At 37.4% G+C, this 19,991-nt stretch overlaps 1 protein-coding gene across 1 annotated transcript in view; it reads right to left on the minus strand.

The window, feature by feature from the left end:
- Positions 1-19,991, minus strand: part of Rbl1 (RB transcriptional corepressor like 1) — a 106,381-nt gene that overhangs the window by 47,074 nt on the left and 39,316 nt on the right. Inside the window, exons 11-15 of the mRNA XM_023714855.1 lie at positions 15,463-15,600; positions 12,828-12,992; positions 9,174-9,306; positions 3,374-3,640; positions 1,951-2,159 (exon numbers count right to left, since the gene is read on the minus strand). Of these exons, the coding sequence (XP_023570623.1) occupies positions 1,951-2,159; positions 3,374-3,640; positions 9,174-9,306; positions 12,828-12,992; positions 15,463-15,600 (912 nt within the window). The remainder of the gene's footprint in view (positions 1-1,950; positions 2,160-3,373; positions 3,641-9,173; positions 9,307-12,827; positions 12,993-15,462; positions 15,601-19,991) is intronic.

The raw sequence follows: 19,991 nt of genomic DNA on the forward strand, positions 1-19,991 counted from the left end.
GCTGGAGAGGTGTGAGGTTCGAACTCCAGCAACCTGAGGCTGATAGCTTTGTGGAAGCAGCCACTTAAAGACCTGAGCTAGGGCCAGGCCCCCTAAGATACTCTTTTTAATGACCTAAAACATTCAATATGCTACTAATAAAAAAAAAACACTTCAACATAATAAAGGTCATACACAAAAATATCCACATTATATTCAAAATGATAAACTGAAAGCCCTCATGTTAAGAGGAAGAACAATGGTTGCTTTCACCACTTACACTTAACATATTACTAGAAGTCTTATCCAGAGGCATTAAACAAGAAAAAGAAATAAAAGGCATCCAAATTGGAGGGGAAAAAGTAAGTCTCTTTCCAGATGACAAGATGTTTTGTGTAGAAAATTTAAAAACTCTAGAACATGTAAAACTAGCAGAGCTAATAAATTTGGCCAATATTCAAACATTTGTGTTGGGATGGTGGTGGATACTCAAGAGTGAGTAATCCTCAGTACACAGGAGGCTAAGGTAGAAAACTACAAGTTTGAGGCCCAGGTGGGCAATTTAGCAGGATACTGTTTCAAAAATAAAAAGGAGGGTCTGGGGAGATGGCTCAGTAGAATAAGCGCTTCCCTGGCAAGCGCAAGGGCCTGAGTTCAATCCCTGGTTCCACACACACACAAAAGAGATAAAAATAAAATAAAATGGGCTGGTGATTTAGCTCAGTGATAGAACATTTGCCTAACATGCAGGAGGTCCTGGGCACAAGCGTAACACTCATCCTACCACCGAAAACTTAACTTTGTCAAAAATATGTGTCGAAGGACATCATGAGGAAAGGAAAAACGCAATTCAAAGAATAGGGAAAACAATATGAAAATCCTGTATCTGCATTACTTGCTAGAATAAAAAATTCCCACAACTGAACTAAAAAAAAACCCAATCAAAAAATGGGCAAAACATTTGAATCGACATTTCTGCAAAGACATACCAATGGTCAACAGATCATGAAAAGATGCTCAACATCAGTCACTGTTTAGGAAATAATAATCCAAACTTCAGGCAAAATAATTGAACCTGGGGACTTGAACAGCATCAATACTCATAGTAGCATTATTCAGAATAGTCAAAAGGTGAGAACAACCCAAATATCGAGCAACAAATGAGTAGAAAACATAAGAAATATACACATATTGAAGTATTATTCATCTTTAAGGAAAAAAATTCTAAAAATGCTACCACATTAACCTAGAAAGCACTATGTTTTGAAATAAACCAGTCATAAAATATTGTACAATTTCACTTATATATGTTACCTCCCCTTTTTGTAGTGTTGGAGATCAAACTCGAATTTCTCGGTTTGTCTATTCTAGGCAAATGTTCTATACTTAGCCACATCCCCAATTCCCATATGAGGGACGCAATCTGGTCAAAGTGATAGACAAAAAGAGCAGTGGTTTCCAGGGCTATTCTTCCCCTAAGTACAGAATTTCAGAGTAGGAAGACTAAAAAGTTCTTCAGATGACCGGTGATAACGGTTGTATAAAAATGTAGATATATTTAGCTCTGAATTATATACTTAAAAAATGGTTAAAATGAGCCAGGCATAGTGATACATGTCTGTAATCCCAATTACTCACAAGGTTAAAGGTAAGAGAATCAAAAGTTCAAGTCTGGCCTGGACAACTTAGATCCTGTCTCAAAATTTAAAAATAAAAAAGGGATGGGGATATAATTCAGTGGCAGAATATAATCCTAGTATTTGTGAGGCCCTGAGTTCAATCTCCAGAACTAGAAAACAAAAAAAGTTAAAATGATATTTTATGTTGTGCCTTTTATGCACATACACAGAATAAAATAAAATAAAATAAAATAAAAATTAAGAGAGGGGACAAAAAGGCCAGAACTGCTCTCTGTTCATCTTTCTAGTGTCAATGAAATGAACTCTTCACAGATGTTAAAGGAATACATACCTTTCTGTAAAACAGTGCTAAGGACCCAGTCCTCTTTGGCTTTACTCCAGTCAGATGGATCTCTTGTGCTCTAGTCAAATAGGTTTGCTTTGGAGAAGCACCAATTAATGACTGTGCAGTGAGTGATACAGGACTCTCAATTGTGGACTCCTGGGTTGTACTCATGGAAATAGGAATCAGTGTGATCTCCCCAGCATCATTTACAACACCTAAATGTACAAGAGTTCCTAGTTATAGAAAGAAGTTGCATGTGTTCCACAGAAGCTGTCAACTATGTATATTTTGTCAACTACATAGATACGTCAGTGTAGCACAGTAATATGTTAGGAAAGGAGAGGAAGGCTACCAAATAGTAACTTTAAGTTAGGGTTGAACTCTTGTTTTCTATTTTTACCCTGAAATAAGAATATTCTGTTTTGTTTTGATAGCTTTCTAATAAATTTAATTTAAAAATTTTATTATTTTGTACGAGCCTGTGATGTTTGTACTTTTTTAAAAAGCAGTTTGAAAAAAAAGCATTTTGTTCTGTTTTGAGCATTTAAAGATATTTTTAATTAAAGCACAAAATTTTTGTTCAGTACTCCTATTTGTAAAGTTCAGATAATTAAACAAGTCCGAACAAATGGCAATAAATTTATAAAATGTGAAAATTCAAAAATCAGAGGTCTTTTAAATACATCTCCAAATATAGCTTCTCTAACAGTGATGGGACACCCATTTCTGACAAAACAGAAAAGGGGGATATAAATGAAGGACCATTTTGTAGCGAAAAAAAAATATATATGTATATACAAAAGTTAGGATAAATATACAGCTACTTTCTTTTAGTTCAGTGAGAAGAAAGATTTGTACTAATATTGTTTAGACAAGATACCATGTCTGCATCTTGTACTCTGAATTACTACGAAGACAACAATATACAATGTATTAATTACTGTAACTATCCTACTAACCTGTTTTTGAAACTGTCTCATTGCTATTTCTTTCTCATTAAAATTAATAAAAAATTAAAAAAAAATCAGTATAGGCTCATAACAAAAGAAATTTTAAAGGAAGTAAAATTATTCAGTATAATACTGTAATGCAAGATATATTTCATTAGATGTTGTTAAAATCCATAAAATGTATGATGCTTAAGAATGATATGGCTATGGACAATGATGTGTCAATATATTTTATTAACTATAATGAATGTATCGCTCTGCTGTAGGATGACATGGGAATAGTTAACATGAAATGTGTGGGAGATCTCTACCTTCCTTTCAATTTTGCTACGAACCTAAAAATGCTCAAAAAGAGGGAAGGGGCATTTCAGATTTAAAAAAAAATGAGTTAGAAATACCATATGACCTATTTCGGTTAGACATTTCTTAAAGTTTCATCTAACTCAGAAAAAATATGAATTAAGGCTTTAACGTGTTACCATGCAATGGAATTGTAACTTTATGTCCTGATGTCCCTGCTACTGTGGCTGTGGCCATTGTTAGAAGAGTCTGCCCAGGTGAAATTGACATATTTTCAGCAGTGATGCTTGAAGAGGGAGCAATTTTCAATTTTGTCCCTTCTGTCATATTCTTGTCTGTAACCATTTCCTTTGGGGGATCCTCTCCAAAAAGTCGTCTCTTAGCACTCCCAGCAGTAGGAGAACTGTAGCGTTCATGGACAGAAATTGGAGACAATGGTTGCATATCTAATAGACAAAAATAAATTTAAAAGTTTGAAATGTATTATAAAATAATAAATCAGGTTCACTCATTCATTTGCTAGGCAATAAAGATCTAGCAGTGAATAACATGGTCTTTGCCCTCATGGAACATCAGGCCTAATGGGAGAGAGGTATAAAATAAGTCATTAAATATGAAATAAGTCAATAAAACGAGAAAATTATGATAGCTCATTTTCCTCATATTTTGAACCTTTGTATTAAAGGAGAAATATTAAGAATAAGTAGAAGCTGAGTGGCAGAATGATGAGACCACTAAATTTAAGAAGCAATCCAACTGGCTTCTGTCTCACAATCCTATCTAGTAAACAGCACCTGAGAAAAAGAGAAGCAAAAGCAAAAAATCAGTATTTTAGATCATAGTTTTGTCCCCTTCTATCCTCCAAGCAGTTTAAGCAGTAGCCACCACTTTCTGATTCAGTAGATACAGATATATGTTTAACAGGTCCATCAGAAGATATAAGTAGGGGCTGGGGAGATGGCTCAATGGAATAAGCACTTCTCTGGCAAGTGGAAGGGCCTGAGTTCAATCCCTGGTTACGCAAAAAAAAAAAAAAAAAAAAAGAAAGAAAGATATAAGTAAAGATGATAGGATGCTACTGACCTTCTCTTAATCTTAAGCCTATCAGTAGTACATAATCAAAAACAATGTAGGGGCTATGTACTATACCTCTTGTTCAAGGTTATCTTACTACAGGGGTGCTCTCTGTTACCTACAACTCAAGAGGAACAGCCATGTTCTTTAGGCTATTTCCATCATATATCTTTTCTTTCCTCAATTACTTCTTCACAGACAAAAACATATGCTTTTAAAGTGAAGGAATCTCTGTATTTATTTTTATAATCACTCATTAGGCAATCTATTTGCAAAATGTATTTAAAATGTATAAACATTACCTGTGGCAATGATCTGAAATGTCTGTATTATTGAGGTGACTGGGGGAATAGTAATGGTTTAATAAGTCTTTTTTATTATTTTAAATGCTATGAAAGCAGCAGCTCTGACTTCTTCAGTGAAAAAGCAGAAATCTCCTCCCCTGCCCTACCACCCTTTTTTTGAGATAGTCTTGCTACACAGCTTAGGCTGGCCTTGAACTCCATGTAGTACAAGCTGGCCTCAAACTCATGGTAATCCTCCTGCCTCAGCCACCCTGAAGCAGTAGGATTACAGGCTTGTACCACATTACCCAGCTGGAAATTTCTATTATAGCTCCCAAAAATCCCTTTACAAGAGTCTACTTGGGAAATTTTTTTTTTTTTTTTGCAGAACCGGGGATTGAACTCAGGCCCTTGCACTTGCCAGGGAAGTGTTTATTTCACTGAGCCATCTCCCCGGCCCCAAGAGTCTACTTAGATAGCTCATATCTAAAGACTCCAAGGCAGTCCTTGAATGTGATTAGAAAGGCATAAAGGTGGGCTGGTGAGATGGCTCAGTGGTCTAAAGCACCTACTTAGAACAAGCTTAGCTAAAGACTGCGGTTCAATCCCCCAGCACCACATGCCAGCCAGCCCTGCCCCCTGGTGGGCTGAGCTGGCCACACACACACACACACAAATAAATAAAATTAAAAAAAAAAAGAAAGGCATAAAGGTGATCAAAGGGAGATTAGAGTTACAGTCATGTAAATTCTTTGAAATAGCTTTTTCTTAGCACAATATTGGAAGAGCAATGATAGATTCTGTAACATTTAATGAACATCTAAATGAAAAACTGATCTGAACTTAGAAACATGATAATTTTCCATGTTAGAGAAAAGATGCTTGGAGACTGAATGTAATGGCACATGCCTATAATCCCAGCGTTTAGGAAGCTGAAAACAGGAGTCTGATCCATATAGCAAGACCTTGTGCTAAGTACAAAAAAAAAAAAAAAAGCCTGCGGTGAGAAAATATGCTTAGTTGTATGGTTAAACTATTCTTGGTAAAAATCTTTTTTCTGGGGGACAGGGTACTGGACAATAAACCCAGTGGCTTCACTGAGCTACATCCCAACAGAGTCTTGTTAAGTCACTGAAGTTACCAAGGCTTGGCTTAAAATTGAGTTCCTCCTGTGTCAACCTTTCACAGTGCTAGGACTACAGGTATGTGTCACCATGCCTGGTTCCCAACCCTTTCCATTATTAATGAAGTGTGACTACAAATTACACTGTGTCTTTACCTATCATAATAAGACACATTACTACTAATTCCCCTCAAAGAACTCCCCATTGATTCAAACATAATTATCTTATTATTCTTGCCACTTCCTCAAGTAGTTCTGTCTGTGAGTCTCTAGCTGTGCAGTTGTGGCTACCCTGATGCTCTGAACTGACCCAAAATGTTTGCTCTTCATAATTATTTTGACTTTGGGGATGAGCCAGAAGTCACACGGTGCCAGATCCAATGAATAAGGTGGATGAGAACACAGTGTAATGTTTTCTTGAGCTGCCTTTTCATTGAGTGACACTTACCATTAGCTGGCAGCAACATTCAACTGCATTTTAAAATCATACCTTACAAAGATACTCACAAAAGAGGACTTCCAGAACTGCTTCAGAAAGTGGCAACAACAATGGGATAAATGTGTCTGACACAAGAAGTAGTTTGAGGGAGGTTAATGTCAATGTGTAATACATTAAAGTTGAATAACATGCACTACATTATTTGATCACCCATTGTTATTTTGAAATAAGATCTTACTACACTGTCTAGGCTGGCTGGATTGAAATCTGAAAGTATCCTGGCTCAGTCTTTTAAGAGTTTTATTGTTTTTCAGTGCTGGGGATCAAATCCAGGACCTCACAAACACTACAGAGGTATCTACCACAGAGCTACACCCCCAGCGCAGTCTAGTAAGTCTGTTTTGTTTTAAATTTTTTGAAACAGGGTCACCTTACGTTGTCCAAGTTAGCCTTGTGATCTTTCTGCCTTAGCCTCCCAAGTGTTAGAATTATAGGTATATACCAACATGTTTGGCCATCCTGTACAATTTTTTTTTTTAAAATGATACTCAATGTGTCTAATGTGTTGAATTATGTTGTACTAAAATACTTTTACTTCTCTAAATATTAATAACTTACAGTAGAAGAGTTTTTAACATTTTCTTAAAATTTACAAAGGTCACAAAACAATGACCATTATTTCCATTGATTAATATCACTTTGCATTCATAGCCCACAAGTCATTTCTGTGATCAAAAGTGGATATAAGGGCTGGTTAGATAGCTTAGTGGACTAAAGTGCCTGCTTAAGCAGAGTGCAGCAGCTGGGTTCCTGCCTGCGGGGCGTGCTGAGATGGTGATTAAGACTGGGCATGGTGGCACACACTGGTACAGAGCTTGGGAGGCTGAAAATAGGAGGATCACTACGAGTCTAATCTACATAGTGAGACCCTGTAGACCATGTCCTAAATACATTGGAAAAAAAAAGTGGATATAGAGGTACCTTAACATATAACCTGAATACTTATCTTTTTTAGAGCTGTTACATGGTCAGATTATCTTTTTTTTTTTTTTTGGTGGAGCTGGGGATTGAACTCAGGCCCTTTGGCTTGTCAGACAAGCGCTTATTCTACTGAGCCATCTCCCCAGCCCCAGATTATCTTAACTCATTAAAAAAAATTATGTAATCCAAAATATGGGGCCAGGGAGATAGCTCAGAAGAATAAGTGCACAGGGTCCTGAGTTCAATCCCCGCTACCCCTCCACACAAAAAATTATATATATATACTTGTCAGTTTGCTAACTTACAATAGAAAATAAGGAAGAATGCATTAAAATATCGGCAAGGCTTAAAATGAACAATTTCAAGGAAGTATAGAAAACTCAGTAGGTGAACTTTTTTTGCAGGAGGTTAAGAAAGAGTCTTGTGATGTTCAGGTTAGCTTTGAATTCAGTATGTATCCCTTGCTGTCTTTGACTTGCAGTGGTTCTCCTGCCTTAGCCTCCCATGTGCTGGCATGTGCCAACATGCTGGCTTTTGACAGGTGAATTTAAACATGTAAAGAAAATATAAGGAGCTGGTGTGGTAGTGCACACCTGTAATCCTAGCACCTGGGAAGCTAAGGCAGTAGAAATCTTCAATTCAAGGCCAGCCTGGGCTACAAAGTGTGTCAAGGCCATCCTTAACTATATAGCAAGACCCTGTCTCAAAAAGACAATATAAATTCTTTATTTCACATTTTGTTGTTTGAGACTGTCTCCTAAGTGCTGAGGTTACAGGCATGTACCATCATGCCCAGCAACGAGTTGTTTTGTTTAAATTCCTTCCTTCCTTCCTTCCTTCCTTTCTCTCTCTCTCTCTCTCTCTCTCTCTCTCTCTCTCTCTCTCTCTCTCTCTCATCATCCATCCATCCAAAGAATATAAATTCTGTCAAAATTGGAAAAATAGGGGCTGGTGAGATGGCTCAGTGGTCTAAAGCACCTACTTAGAACAAGCTAAGCTAAGCAAAAGCACAGGGACCGCGGTTCAATCCCCCAGTACCACATGCCAGCCCGCCCCGCCCCCGGTGGGCTGAGCTGGCCACACACACACACACACACACACACACAAATAAATAAATAAACAAAATTTTAAAAAAAAATTGGAAAAATAGGAATTATTTAAATAATTTCCTGTTGGGGATCACAAACTGTAAATTGACATAGTACATCCTCAGTTCTCCTTGTCCTGCCTGCCTCATGCACTGGTTTTAGAATGTAGAAATCACCTTCCTCTTGGTCAGTGAGATTAGCACCCAGGTGTGGGGACAGATCTTGACTTGTTCCCTTTACATTAAACTTGCCCACATTCTATCGCTGTCTCTGTGCTGTTCCAGGAGAAACACCTTAACTCCTCCCCTACACAGGCTAATAAAATGCTAGCTAGCTGGAGATGGGGGGACTTTTGTTCCTAAAGAACAACTGGTGCTCCCAGGTCCCTGCTATACATCCCTCTACTTTGTCTCTTATTCTTTTTCCCTTTCCTGCTGTATGCTGTAATGCAGGCAGGAGAGTAGAACACCCTGCCGTGGTCTCCAATATAACCTATGGGAAACAAAAGCCTGTTGGTTTATACAGATGAACCCATACATTAAAATAGAAAAAAACAAGAAAAAGTCTTCAAAATTGTTTTTACTATTTTATTTCCTTTTCTTTCTTCACAAAATAACTTGCATAAAGCGCTCAATTACTATTTTTTAAAATACTCAGTTATTAACATTCACAAGTATATATAGTGCTATGAGAGAGATCGCTAATAACTTTCCATCAGCATTTAGGAAAGGCTGTATATGCTTATTAAAAGTTCAAAATACAATTTCTATAATTACTGTGATTATAAGTTTTAAAAATAGAATACTGAAGATTGGACTGGAAACTGTTTAACATAAGGAGTATATAACATACCACAAAAGGTGCTGGTATAAATATTACATCCCTTCTCATATCCTAATGAAGAAATTGTATCTCTTAGTAATATACTATTGAGACTTGAAAATTTCCCTGATGAAATAATTTTTATTATTTTAACAATGTTGAGCCTACCCCTCCGAAGACTCCCACTGTCAGTCCGAACTTCCTTGACTCTTGGATGGATTATAGGAGACATTGGCATCATGGGCAGATGTCCCTGTACATTTCCTCCATTTCCTGTTTCAAAGTTATTTGGAAATATAACCTATGGAAAACAAAAGCCCATTGGTTTCATACAGATGAACTCATACATTAAAATAGAAAACACAAGAAAATGTCTTCATAACTGTTTTTACTATTTTATTTCCTTTTCTTCACAAAGTAACTTACATAAAGTACTCCATTATTTTTTTAAAAATACTCAATTATTAACATTCACAAGTATATAAAAAGATTTCATTTCACTCAATCTTTTAATTTATCTATATAAGCTACTGTCCATGAGAAGTAAACCTGTGAAACAGGCACTCTTCATTCTCTAGTTAGGGATGAGAAAATTGAGGCTCAGAATGTGAGAGTTGTTTATCAGTACAGTGCTGTTAAGTAAGAACCTCCAATCCTTTTCCTTCAAGTTCATAGCTTTTTCCCATTTTTCAATGGATTTTATAATGGCTATATACTGATGAATACTGAAGATTGACCAGTAACAGTCAACTGCAGAGACCATGCATGGAAGAGAAATTTAAGAAACTCTCCTTTTTCATTCTTCCTGATCTTTAAATATTTCTTTCATTAGTTTGGGATTAGGGAAAAATTCAAGATTAGTTAAGTATGAGGAGACATAGAAAAGCAATGAAGGGCCACCCAGTTAGCTCAGCAGACTAAAGAGCCTGCTTAAGCACACTCAGGGACGGGTTCATCCCAAGTGCTGTGCTGGCCCAGCCCCTGGGGTGAACTGAGATGGCTGACTGAGACAGAGTGTTGTGGCGAGCGCCTATAATCCCAGCACTTGGGAGGCTGAAAACAGGAGGATGACTATGAGTCTGATCTGTGCAGTGAGACCCTGTATTAAACACATAAAAAAAAAGGAGGAAGAGGAAGAGGAAGAGGAAGAGGAAGAGGAAGAGGAAGAGGAAGAAGAAGAAGAAGAAGAAGAAGAAGAAGAAGAAGAAAGAAAGAAAGAAAGAAAGAAAGAAAGAAAGAAAGAAAGAAAGAGAGATAGAAAGAAAGAAAAGCAATGGGAGGCCAGGGATATAGCTCAGTAGAGAGTGCCTGTCTGGCAATCAGGAGATCCCGAGTTCAATTTCTGGCACTGGAAAAAAAAAAAAAAAAAAAAAAGGAATGGAAGATCAACAGGAGTTACAAATGAATAACACAGATGGGGCCAGGGAGATAGCTCGGTAGTCTAAGTGCCAGCTTGGCAAGTGCAAGGACCCGGGTTTGATCCCTGGTACCACATGCCAACCTGGCCACTGAAACCAGGTATGGTGGCGCATGCCTATAAGCCCATTGCTGAGAAGGCTGAGACAGAAGGATCACTATGAGTCTGAGCTATATAGTGAGACTCTTTATCAAATAAATGAATAAATAAATAAATGATTTTTAAAAAAAGCCAGATGTAGAAAGAACCACCCCTCAATTTCTTGCATAAAACTGAGCTGTTGAGTGTGTGATTTGTGTAAAACTTTTGGCACAAACTTTTGATTTTTAAATTCTAAATACCACTAATGAAATGTTCAATTTTTTATGTTGACATTTGAAACTTAAAAATTTAAGAGATTAATGATTTTTAGATATCAAAAGCACAACAACAATGGGCAAAGAAAACTCTAGAAAAATTAAGACTTCGTTCAAATTTGTAATTTTTGCATTCTTTTTTTCATGGGGTACTGGGAATCAGTGATATGTACATCAAAATCATGGTGAAAATATGACATCTACTAGGAAGGCTAGAAAGATGGATAATAACAAGCAACTGGCCTCTTTACCAACCAGTGGTGAGAAAAATGAATGGTACAGCTACTTTTTTGATTTTTCCTTTTGATACTGGGGATTGAACTCATGGCCTTCCAATTGAGCTGCATCCTCAGTACCCACCACACACTCTCCCATGCATGTCTATTTTTCTTTCTTCCTTTTTTTTTTTTTTGGTGGTATGTGGGATTAAACCTGGGGCCTTTGTACTGAGATGCACTCTCAATTCTTTTCATATATTTTATTTTTTTTCCATAATTTTATTGAGAAACAAATAAAAAATAGCAGAAGGATTTTTTTTTTTTGGGGGGGGGGCTGGCTCAGAATGCCTTCAGGGCATGTTTGGCTGGTTGGAGTTGTGGGGATCAAATCACAGCAACCTGAGGCTGACTGCTTTGTGGAAGCAGCCACTTAACTGAGCTAAGGGGCAGGCCCCTCTTTTCACATTTTTTTAATAAAGATTTTTCCATAAGATAGACAATAACTTTGTTCATTTCTTTTTTTTAAAAAATGTATTTAGTAGAGGATTGATAGGGTCTCACTAAACAGATAGGACTCATAGTGATCCTCCCATTTTCAGCTTCCCAAGTGCTGGGATTACAGGCGCTTGCCACCATGCCTAGTCTCAATCAAACATCTCTGCACGTCCCGGGGGTGAGGCTGGCACGGCACAACTGGGATCAAAGCAGGTCCGTGCATTAGTCCACTGAGCTATGTGACCGGCCCCTCTTTTTTTTTTTTTTGCACTTTGAGATAGGTCTTTCTAAATTAACCAGGCTTGGCTCAAACTTGCAATCCTCTTGCCTCAGCATCCCAGAGTACTGTGAGCCAGTAGGCCCAATTCCACTTTTGAAAACAGTTACCATCTGACCTATGACCCAGCAACAATACTTGTAGAATTGTGTACTCACTGTGTATTGTAAACATATACTAATAAAAATACTTTAATTACTTAAGACTAAAAAAAGAAAATATGTTCACAAAAAATTTTATGCCTGTGTATTTACAACATCATTTATAACAGCCAAAAGATAGACACAACCCAGTATCTACTTACTCATAAATTAATGAAATGTGGCATCGCTATGCAATAAGTATTTAGCAACAAAAGGAAATGATATGTGCTGCAAAACGAATGAACTTTAAAAATACTATGCTAAATGTCATCAAGGACTACATATCATATGATTGTATTTTTATGACAGCTCCAGAAAAGGTAAATCTATAGTCAGAAAGATTAGCAGTTGCTTAGGGTTAGAGGAATACGGAAGTAATAGCTAAAGCATGTTAGTTTTCCACTGAAGTAATAAATACATGCTTAAACTGACTGTGGTGATCCTTGTACTTATCTACATACTAGAAGCCACTGAACTGTATACTTTTTTAAAAATATATTTTGTACAGGGTCTCACTATGCATCTTTGACTCGCAATAATTCTATTTTCAGCCTCCCCAGCACCAGGATTACAGGCATATGCCACCACGCCTGGTCTTGGTGGCTAGTTCCCGCAGGCCGGGGGGCAGGGCTGGCACAGTATGTGGTGCCAGGGACCAAACCCCAGTCCCAGCACTTCCCTGAGCAGGTGCTTAGTCTGCTGAGCTATCTTGCTGGACCTGAACTGTACACTTTAAGTTGGTGAATTTTATGGTACATGAATAATATCAAAATAAAGCTGTTGCACCTGCTTAGGAGGATCACAACGAGTCTGAGCTGCACAGTGAGACCCTCTACCAAATACATACAAAAATAAAAAAATAAAAGAAATAAAGCTGTTTTTAAATGATTAGGTTATGAGCCTGGAGCTTACTCACTTCTTCACAAGTAGGGACTTTGTTTGCAGAAGCAGAGAGAGCTTCCCACAGAGCAGAATTGTGACTCCATGCTAAACTCTCCAAAATCTGTTCTTCAATGCTGTTCAGGTGTTTTACCATGTCCCTGGATAGTCCCTCCTCTGAGCGAATCACCACCTCAATAACCTGGAATAGAGAAAGAGAATGTGGTCTCAATGAGTTTTAGTCTGAATTTTTAAGCATAACTCACTGAGCTACAATCTTGTGGTGTGCTAGTATCTTTTAATTTATAAAGCGATTTTAAAGCTTTTAAAACATTTTCACATATTTTTTTCCTGTCTTATTTTATACATGAAAAATTGAGGCAATGATAAGTAGAAAATATTTAACACCCAAGACTCAGGTCTGGTTTGTAGTCCAGTTCTTATCACCCTAGCCCCGACTATCATTTCCAATTCCTCTAAAGAACAAAATGAACAAACTACTTTAACTGTGTGCTGTTTCTCAGTGTAAACACCAAACGATAAATGACTGCTGCCGAACATCTGGAGGCCCAGGAACTGGAAGCCATGGTAGCTTCTGAGATCACTTCCATAGTGAAAACTTGGGTTTGAGTCAGCGAGTTTGTATAGGCAAGACTGAGGACACAGATTTCTATCATCAAGCTAGGTCCCGTTGGTCAAGGACACAAAAGTCAAGAATCTGGAGATCTAGCTTTTCCTTACCCATTAAGGAATGTGAGATGACTGACTCTTTCTGATGGCATCCCTCAAACATGAAATTTTGAGTATTATGTTGATGCAAAGCAGATTGATCCGGTTTAACTCATCTGTGTCTCTGGGGACTACAATGTCTCAGTCTAGGTATTAAGTTCTCTAAAGAAGTAGGTAGCCACCATCACACAAGGGGTATGTTGGAGCAACAAGATTATAAATTCTACACTGTTCTATTTAAGATGACAGGTCGGTATAGATTTGGGCTGGAGTACCTCATCCTTGTCTCCAAGAGGCACTAGCACTGTATTAACCACTATGGTCAAGAAACCGTTGTGCTGTAATCCCAGCGCTTGGGAGGCTAAAAACAGGAGTATCACTACTAGTCCAATCTATGTAGTTAGACCCTAAAGATCCTGCAGACCCTGTACTAAAAATACATTGAAAAAAAAAAGAAAGAAAGGAAAAGCTGTTACAGATAGCCAGTACTTGTGTTATACCACACTGTCACCCTGGACAATATCACTGTGAGTGAAGAATGTTATGAATAAAAATAGTAGTTCAGTAGTTATGGCCTTTTCAATAAGAGAAAGGTTAATAAAAACAGACCTAGCAGAAAAAAAGATAAGGCAAGTTAATAGTCACTCAGAATGAATTTCCCCAAGTTTGGAGAAGTGCTGAGTCCTGTGTGGCCAGTGGGGTCCTTCAAGGGAGTGGTGGGAGATTAAGAAAAGACAAGACACATAACAAAAGGAAAGCTGGGACCAGGTGGGATGCAACTTCTCTGACTGAGAAGCAGCAACAACTCAGCATGGTCTGTGTTTTTATTTATACATAGTAAAAAGGGGGGAAGAGTGCAATGGGGTTGATTGTGCAGTCTCATAATTTTGCTGACAACATGGAAAGTGAGACAACTGCAGAGCTATCTGTGCTGTAGCTGACCAAGAGGAACACCAAGGCCAACACCTGTTGATATACAACTGAGTTAGAGATCAACCTGTTTATATGATCTGCCTTTGCAATTCTGTGTTCCTGGGAATAGCTTCGCTATCGTCCCAAGGAGTTTGCCGACCTCCAGCTTAGCTGCTCACCACAGGAAAGAAGCAGATCGTTCTTACACTTTCATTAGCTAGACCATCAGCCCAGTCAGTTTTGTTCCATTTTTTAATTTTTTGCCCCATTTCTTTTTTGCAGGACTGAGATCAAACCCAGGACCTTGAGCATGCTAGGTAACTGTTCCACCACTGAACTACATCTCCAGGTCACCACAATCAGTCTTAGACCTCTTCTCTTTGGAGAAAGAATTTTTGTTTTTTGTTCTGCATCAGTTCAGTAGGATTTTTTTTTTTTTGTATTTTAGGGAAGGGTCTACAGGGTGTTCAGGGTCTCACTACTAGATCAGACTTGTAGTGATTCTCCTATTTACAGCCTCCCAAGTGTTGGGATTACAGGTGCGGGCCAACAAGCCCAGTCTCAATTGCTGGCTCAGTGAGTCCTGGGGACAGGGCCGGCATGGCAGGCCCAGGGGATCAAACCCCCAGCCCCTGCTTGCAGGTACTTTAATGGGACTTTAAAAAAAAATGGGAAATTTGAAGTTAAATCAGTCCTAGGTCACGTATGCAAGTCAGTCATGGAAGAAGAGCTGAAGTTGTCTCTGTTTACCAATACCATCATCCTTTTCATTTTGCTCTTGATTCCAGCTAAAAGCAGATATATCATTAGAACACCTGAAGATATGCTTTTTAGCCATCATGACTGTGCTCCTTCAGTCTCCTTTTTTTTTTTTTTTTGCGGTACTGGGGATTGAACTCAGGACCTTGTGCTTACCAGGCAAGTGATTATTCTATTGAGCTATTTTCTCAGCCCCCTATGCTCCTTCAGCACTAAGATAAATACAATGTTTATGTGAAACACATAGTAACAGAACTTGGTTATCATCTCACCTTATAAAAATAAAATGGCTGCAAATCAAGAATTTCAATAATCCAAGGAAAAGTACGTGGTGAGCTATAGGCAAAAAGCACAATTTCCAAACAACAGGCCATCAAAGAGCGATGAAATATATCTTGCTCTAAAAGAACCTTTGGGAAGCAAAGACTATAATTTAATATTTCTCAGCAATTTTAAATGTCATTCTATAACGAAACTCTAACAAGATTAAAAAAAATCTGTACAAACTATATTATCAGAGAGAGATTATCAGAATTCTCAGGCTAGGAGTTTAGCTCAGCGTTTGTCTAAAATATACAAAGATTCAGGTTAATCCTCAGCACCATTGTGGGGAGACAGATCTCAAACTGGTAGATTTTTTGTATCTAATCTTGTTCAGTGGTAGATCTTACATTTAAATGAAGTGTATATAACAATCTGCTTTGAAATCTGAAGAATAGTAAGTCATTAATTCCATCAAGAGAAAAGTATTAAGATTGGTTCTTTTTCTTCTGAGGGACAGTTAACTGTTTTGTTAACACTAGTGTTTATTAGTCAGAATGAAATGGAAGTTAATGTAACAGCTAAGACAAATTAAAAGAAATAAACATTTTACTGAGATGATAAAGATCTCTTTCACCATTGAATTTAATATTTGATATGTTTTTAGTTTTTAAGGTGATGATATCATATCACCTATCATCCCAAATGGAAGAGAAACTCAGGGGGAAATGGTGGATCAGGCATATAGTATTAGCACTTGGGAGGCTGAAGCAGGAGGACTGTAAGTTTGGGCCCAGAACAGAGGGAGTTCAAGATCATCTTGGATAAAACTAGGAGCATTTGTGAATACAAACTACTAAAAGCAGATAGAAAGATGATACATTACTCAGCAAACAGTAGGATAATCAAATATAAGAGCCTACAGAGACACATTTAAATTTACTCCATGAACTTTGGAGAAGACATAGCAACTGGGGGCAAAGGGAGAATGGAAATTAGGCACAAGGCAGAGGTTATAAGATTCATGACATGAAAGTCTATAGACTAGGTAGAGCCTGTTAGATCCCACCCAGTCCCCTCTAAAGGGTCAAATGATAGGCCTACAGTCTATTACCACAAAATTCTGAACTATTCTCTAGAGAAACTATACCACAGACAGAGTCAAACAAGCACAGAAAGACAGGGTTTTGGTGACAGTCTGAAGACTGAACTATAAGATCAAATTTCCCTTTCTTGTTCTGTGGAATCAAGAGCCAGGAAAGATATGAGATTTATCTAATCTACAATATTCCAGAAAGGACTATAAGACACCAAAGGTAAGAGTCCTCAATTTTTTTTTTTTTTTGATCATATGAAGCCACTGAACTTTTATCTCACTCTTGAATCATTTGTGCTTTATTAAAACAGAAATGGGCAGCCAAGAATAATCCAACATTAGAGAAAAACTTTTAACTGAAATACACAGGTCAAAGAGGAGATGTAGTAGGTAACAGAAAAAGAAATTTAAAAAAATATATGTTTATGAGTCTAGCACTCAGAAAGCTAACACAGGATTTTGAGCTCAAGGCCAGTTGAGCTACACAGCCAGTTCCAGGACAACCTGGTCCATAAGGCAAGACACTATCTCAAAATCAAAGCACATTCATTAGGTCTAGATAATAAAAATCTAAATACCCTTAAGATAAAAAAGACAAAGGGATTAGAAAATAAGTGAAAAAAAAGGTCAATAACCTAAGTAATGAAAGCTTTGGATAAATCAGTGAGTATATGTTATTGAAATAATGCAATAAAATAACCAATGGAGCTACAGGTACAGCTCAGTGGTATAGTGCCTGCCTAGTAGGCACACAGCCTTGTGTTCAATCTCCAGCACCACAAACAAAACAATCCAGCAAGAATTGCAAGACATAAATTTCTATAGCTAAAGGGCAACTCTATAGGAATGCCCACTGCATGAATAAAAGAAAAAAACCTATGAAAGCACATTATAAATTGCATACCATTAGTGATAAAAGATACCAAAAGAAAAAAAAAAAGATACTAAAAGATTCCAGAAAGGGTGGGGATGGGGGAGAACATATCAAATAACAGTTAGCTAGGAATACTACTTCACTGGATTTCTTATTAGCAACATCACAAACTAGAAGATAATGAAGCAACAATGCCTTTATAATTAAAAAGGAAAGTGATTATCAATTGTGCCTTTTCTTTTCTTTGGTAGTACTAGAGAATAAACCCAGGACCCTTACATTTAAAGCCTTTTAAACATTTTGCTGAATTATTAAGCTGCCTGGGCTGGCATCAAACTTCTAAGCCTCCTGTCTCTATCTTTTGACATTCTTTTTTTTTTGCGGAACCAGGGATTGAACTCAGGCCCTTGCACTTGCCAGGCAGGCGCTTATTCTACTGAACTATCTCCCTGGCCTCCAGTCTTTGTCTTTAAGTAAGAGCGCAGGAATTATAGGCATGCACCACCATGCCTGGCTTAAATCCAGAATTCTACAAAGAGGCAACTAAGTAAGGGACTTAAGGTAAAGTTTTTACTGTACCTGAACTGGTGACATATACACCAGCAGATTATGAGTTATGTATGTAAAACACCTAGAGCAACCACAAAAAGAAAGAATAATAAACCAATATAAATAAAAATGAAGAAAGATATAGAGGAGAGCAAGGGGAAAGACAGTTACCAAGTTGGGGGTAGAAAACAAAACGAAACATAAAATGGCAGACTTAAGCCTTAACATAACAATAATTAAACATAGGTGGTTTAAATTTTTATTCATTCATTCTATTAGTAAATTTTTATAATACATAATGTATGGTATATTTATCTTGGGAATTGGTACAGGTACATACAGCATCTTAATCTTTTTTTTTTTTTTAATTTTATTTATTTATTTATGTGTGTGTGTGTGTGGCCAGCTCAGCCCACCAGGGGGCGGGGCTGGCTGGCATGTGGTGCTGGGGGATTGAACCGCGGTCCCCGTGCTTTGCTAAGCTTGTTCTAAGTAGGTGCTTTAGACCACTGAGCCATCTCACCAGCCCCAACATCTTAATCTTTTTAAACCTCCTCTTCCCCTTCTCTTCCTTTCCTCCTCCAATTCTGGATTCCCTTACAAAGGTTCTCTCTTACTGTTCCTCTTATGTATCTTTTATTTCGCTCTGTATTTGTAGCATGAGCTTCTTAAATAAAAGAAATTGTGCAATATTTAAGCTTTTGTGTCTGATTTATTTCATTAAGCATCATGATCTGGTCTCAAGGTGTGTCCATTTTCTTACAAATGACTCAAATTTAGCCTTCTTTATAGCTGAGTAGTAGTGCAATGTGTGTGCACGTTATTTATATAAAATTTTCCCCATCCATTCATCTATTCACGGACACATAGGTCACTTCCAATATTTAGCTATTATAAATTGTGCTCCTAAGCATGGGTATGTGTGTATCACTGTAATATGATGTCTTTAACTCTTTTAGTTAAATACCTAGGAGAGTACTTTTGTTGATTTGTTTTTTAAAGAATCTTCATACTGATTTCCATAGTGGTTGCACAAGTGATCTAAATTTAAAAGGTCAATTAAAAGATAGAGATCGACAGAACAGATACAAGACTAAAATAAACAAACCAACCCCAGCTGGGCATGGTGGCATATACCTGCAATCCCAGTACTAAGTTTCTCTGCTGAAGCAGGAAGACTGCAATGAGTTCAAGGACAACTGAAACTATGCAGCAAAACCCTGCATCAACCCCACACCTCTCAAAAATGACCCATTTATTTGCTGCCTATAAGAAGCCCACTTGAAAGATAATGACAGATGAGCCTAAAAGAAACTGTAGAGCTGGGAATGGTGGCACATTCTTGTAATCTCAAAATTTGGGAAGCTGAAGCAGTAGGCCTGCCAGAAGTTCGAGGCCAGTCTGTGCCCCATAATGAGTTCAAGGTCAGTTTTGAATACACACCAAGACGCTGTCTCAAAAATAAAACAAACAAACAAACAAAAACCAAAAACCAAAAAATTAAAATGGTGGAGAAAGACCTAACATATAAACATTAATCAAAAAAAAGTAAGAATGGCAATTTATAAAAGTCAGATAACACTGTGGAGAAAAGAAAACTATGAAGTTCAGACTGGAACATCTGACAATGACAAAGGGGTGAATTCACAGAAGACAACAAACAACCCTAAATTTGTATGCATCCAACATCAGAGCTTTAAAGTATGTGAAGCAAAAATCTGATAGGACTGAATGAAACAGACAAATCCACAATTATATCTGGGTACTTCCTCTTTCAACAATTAGAATGAGTAGAAAGAAATTCTGCAAGTAAATAGAATGCAGCCATACATTATACCAACAAGATATAACTGATTATACCAAGAACAGCAGAACACACAACCTTTTCAAGTGTCTATACAATATAAAGATAAACCTTATTTTGAGCCATAAAATAACTTCAATAAATTTAAACAATTGAATAAATAAAGAATACTCTATAAAATTATAGAAGTGGACCAGGCCTGGTGACACACATCTAT

The sequence above is a fragment of the Octodon degus genome, unplaced genomic scaffold, assembly GCF_000260255.1.
Source record: "Octodon degus isolate 3935 unplaced genomic scaffold, OctDeg1.0 scaffold00037, whole genome shotgun sequence".
NCBI classification, from domain to species: Eukaryota; Metazoa; Chordata; class Mammalia; order Rodentia; family Octodontidae; genus Octodon; species Octodon degus.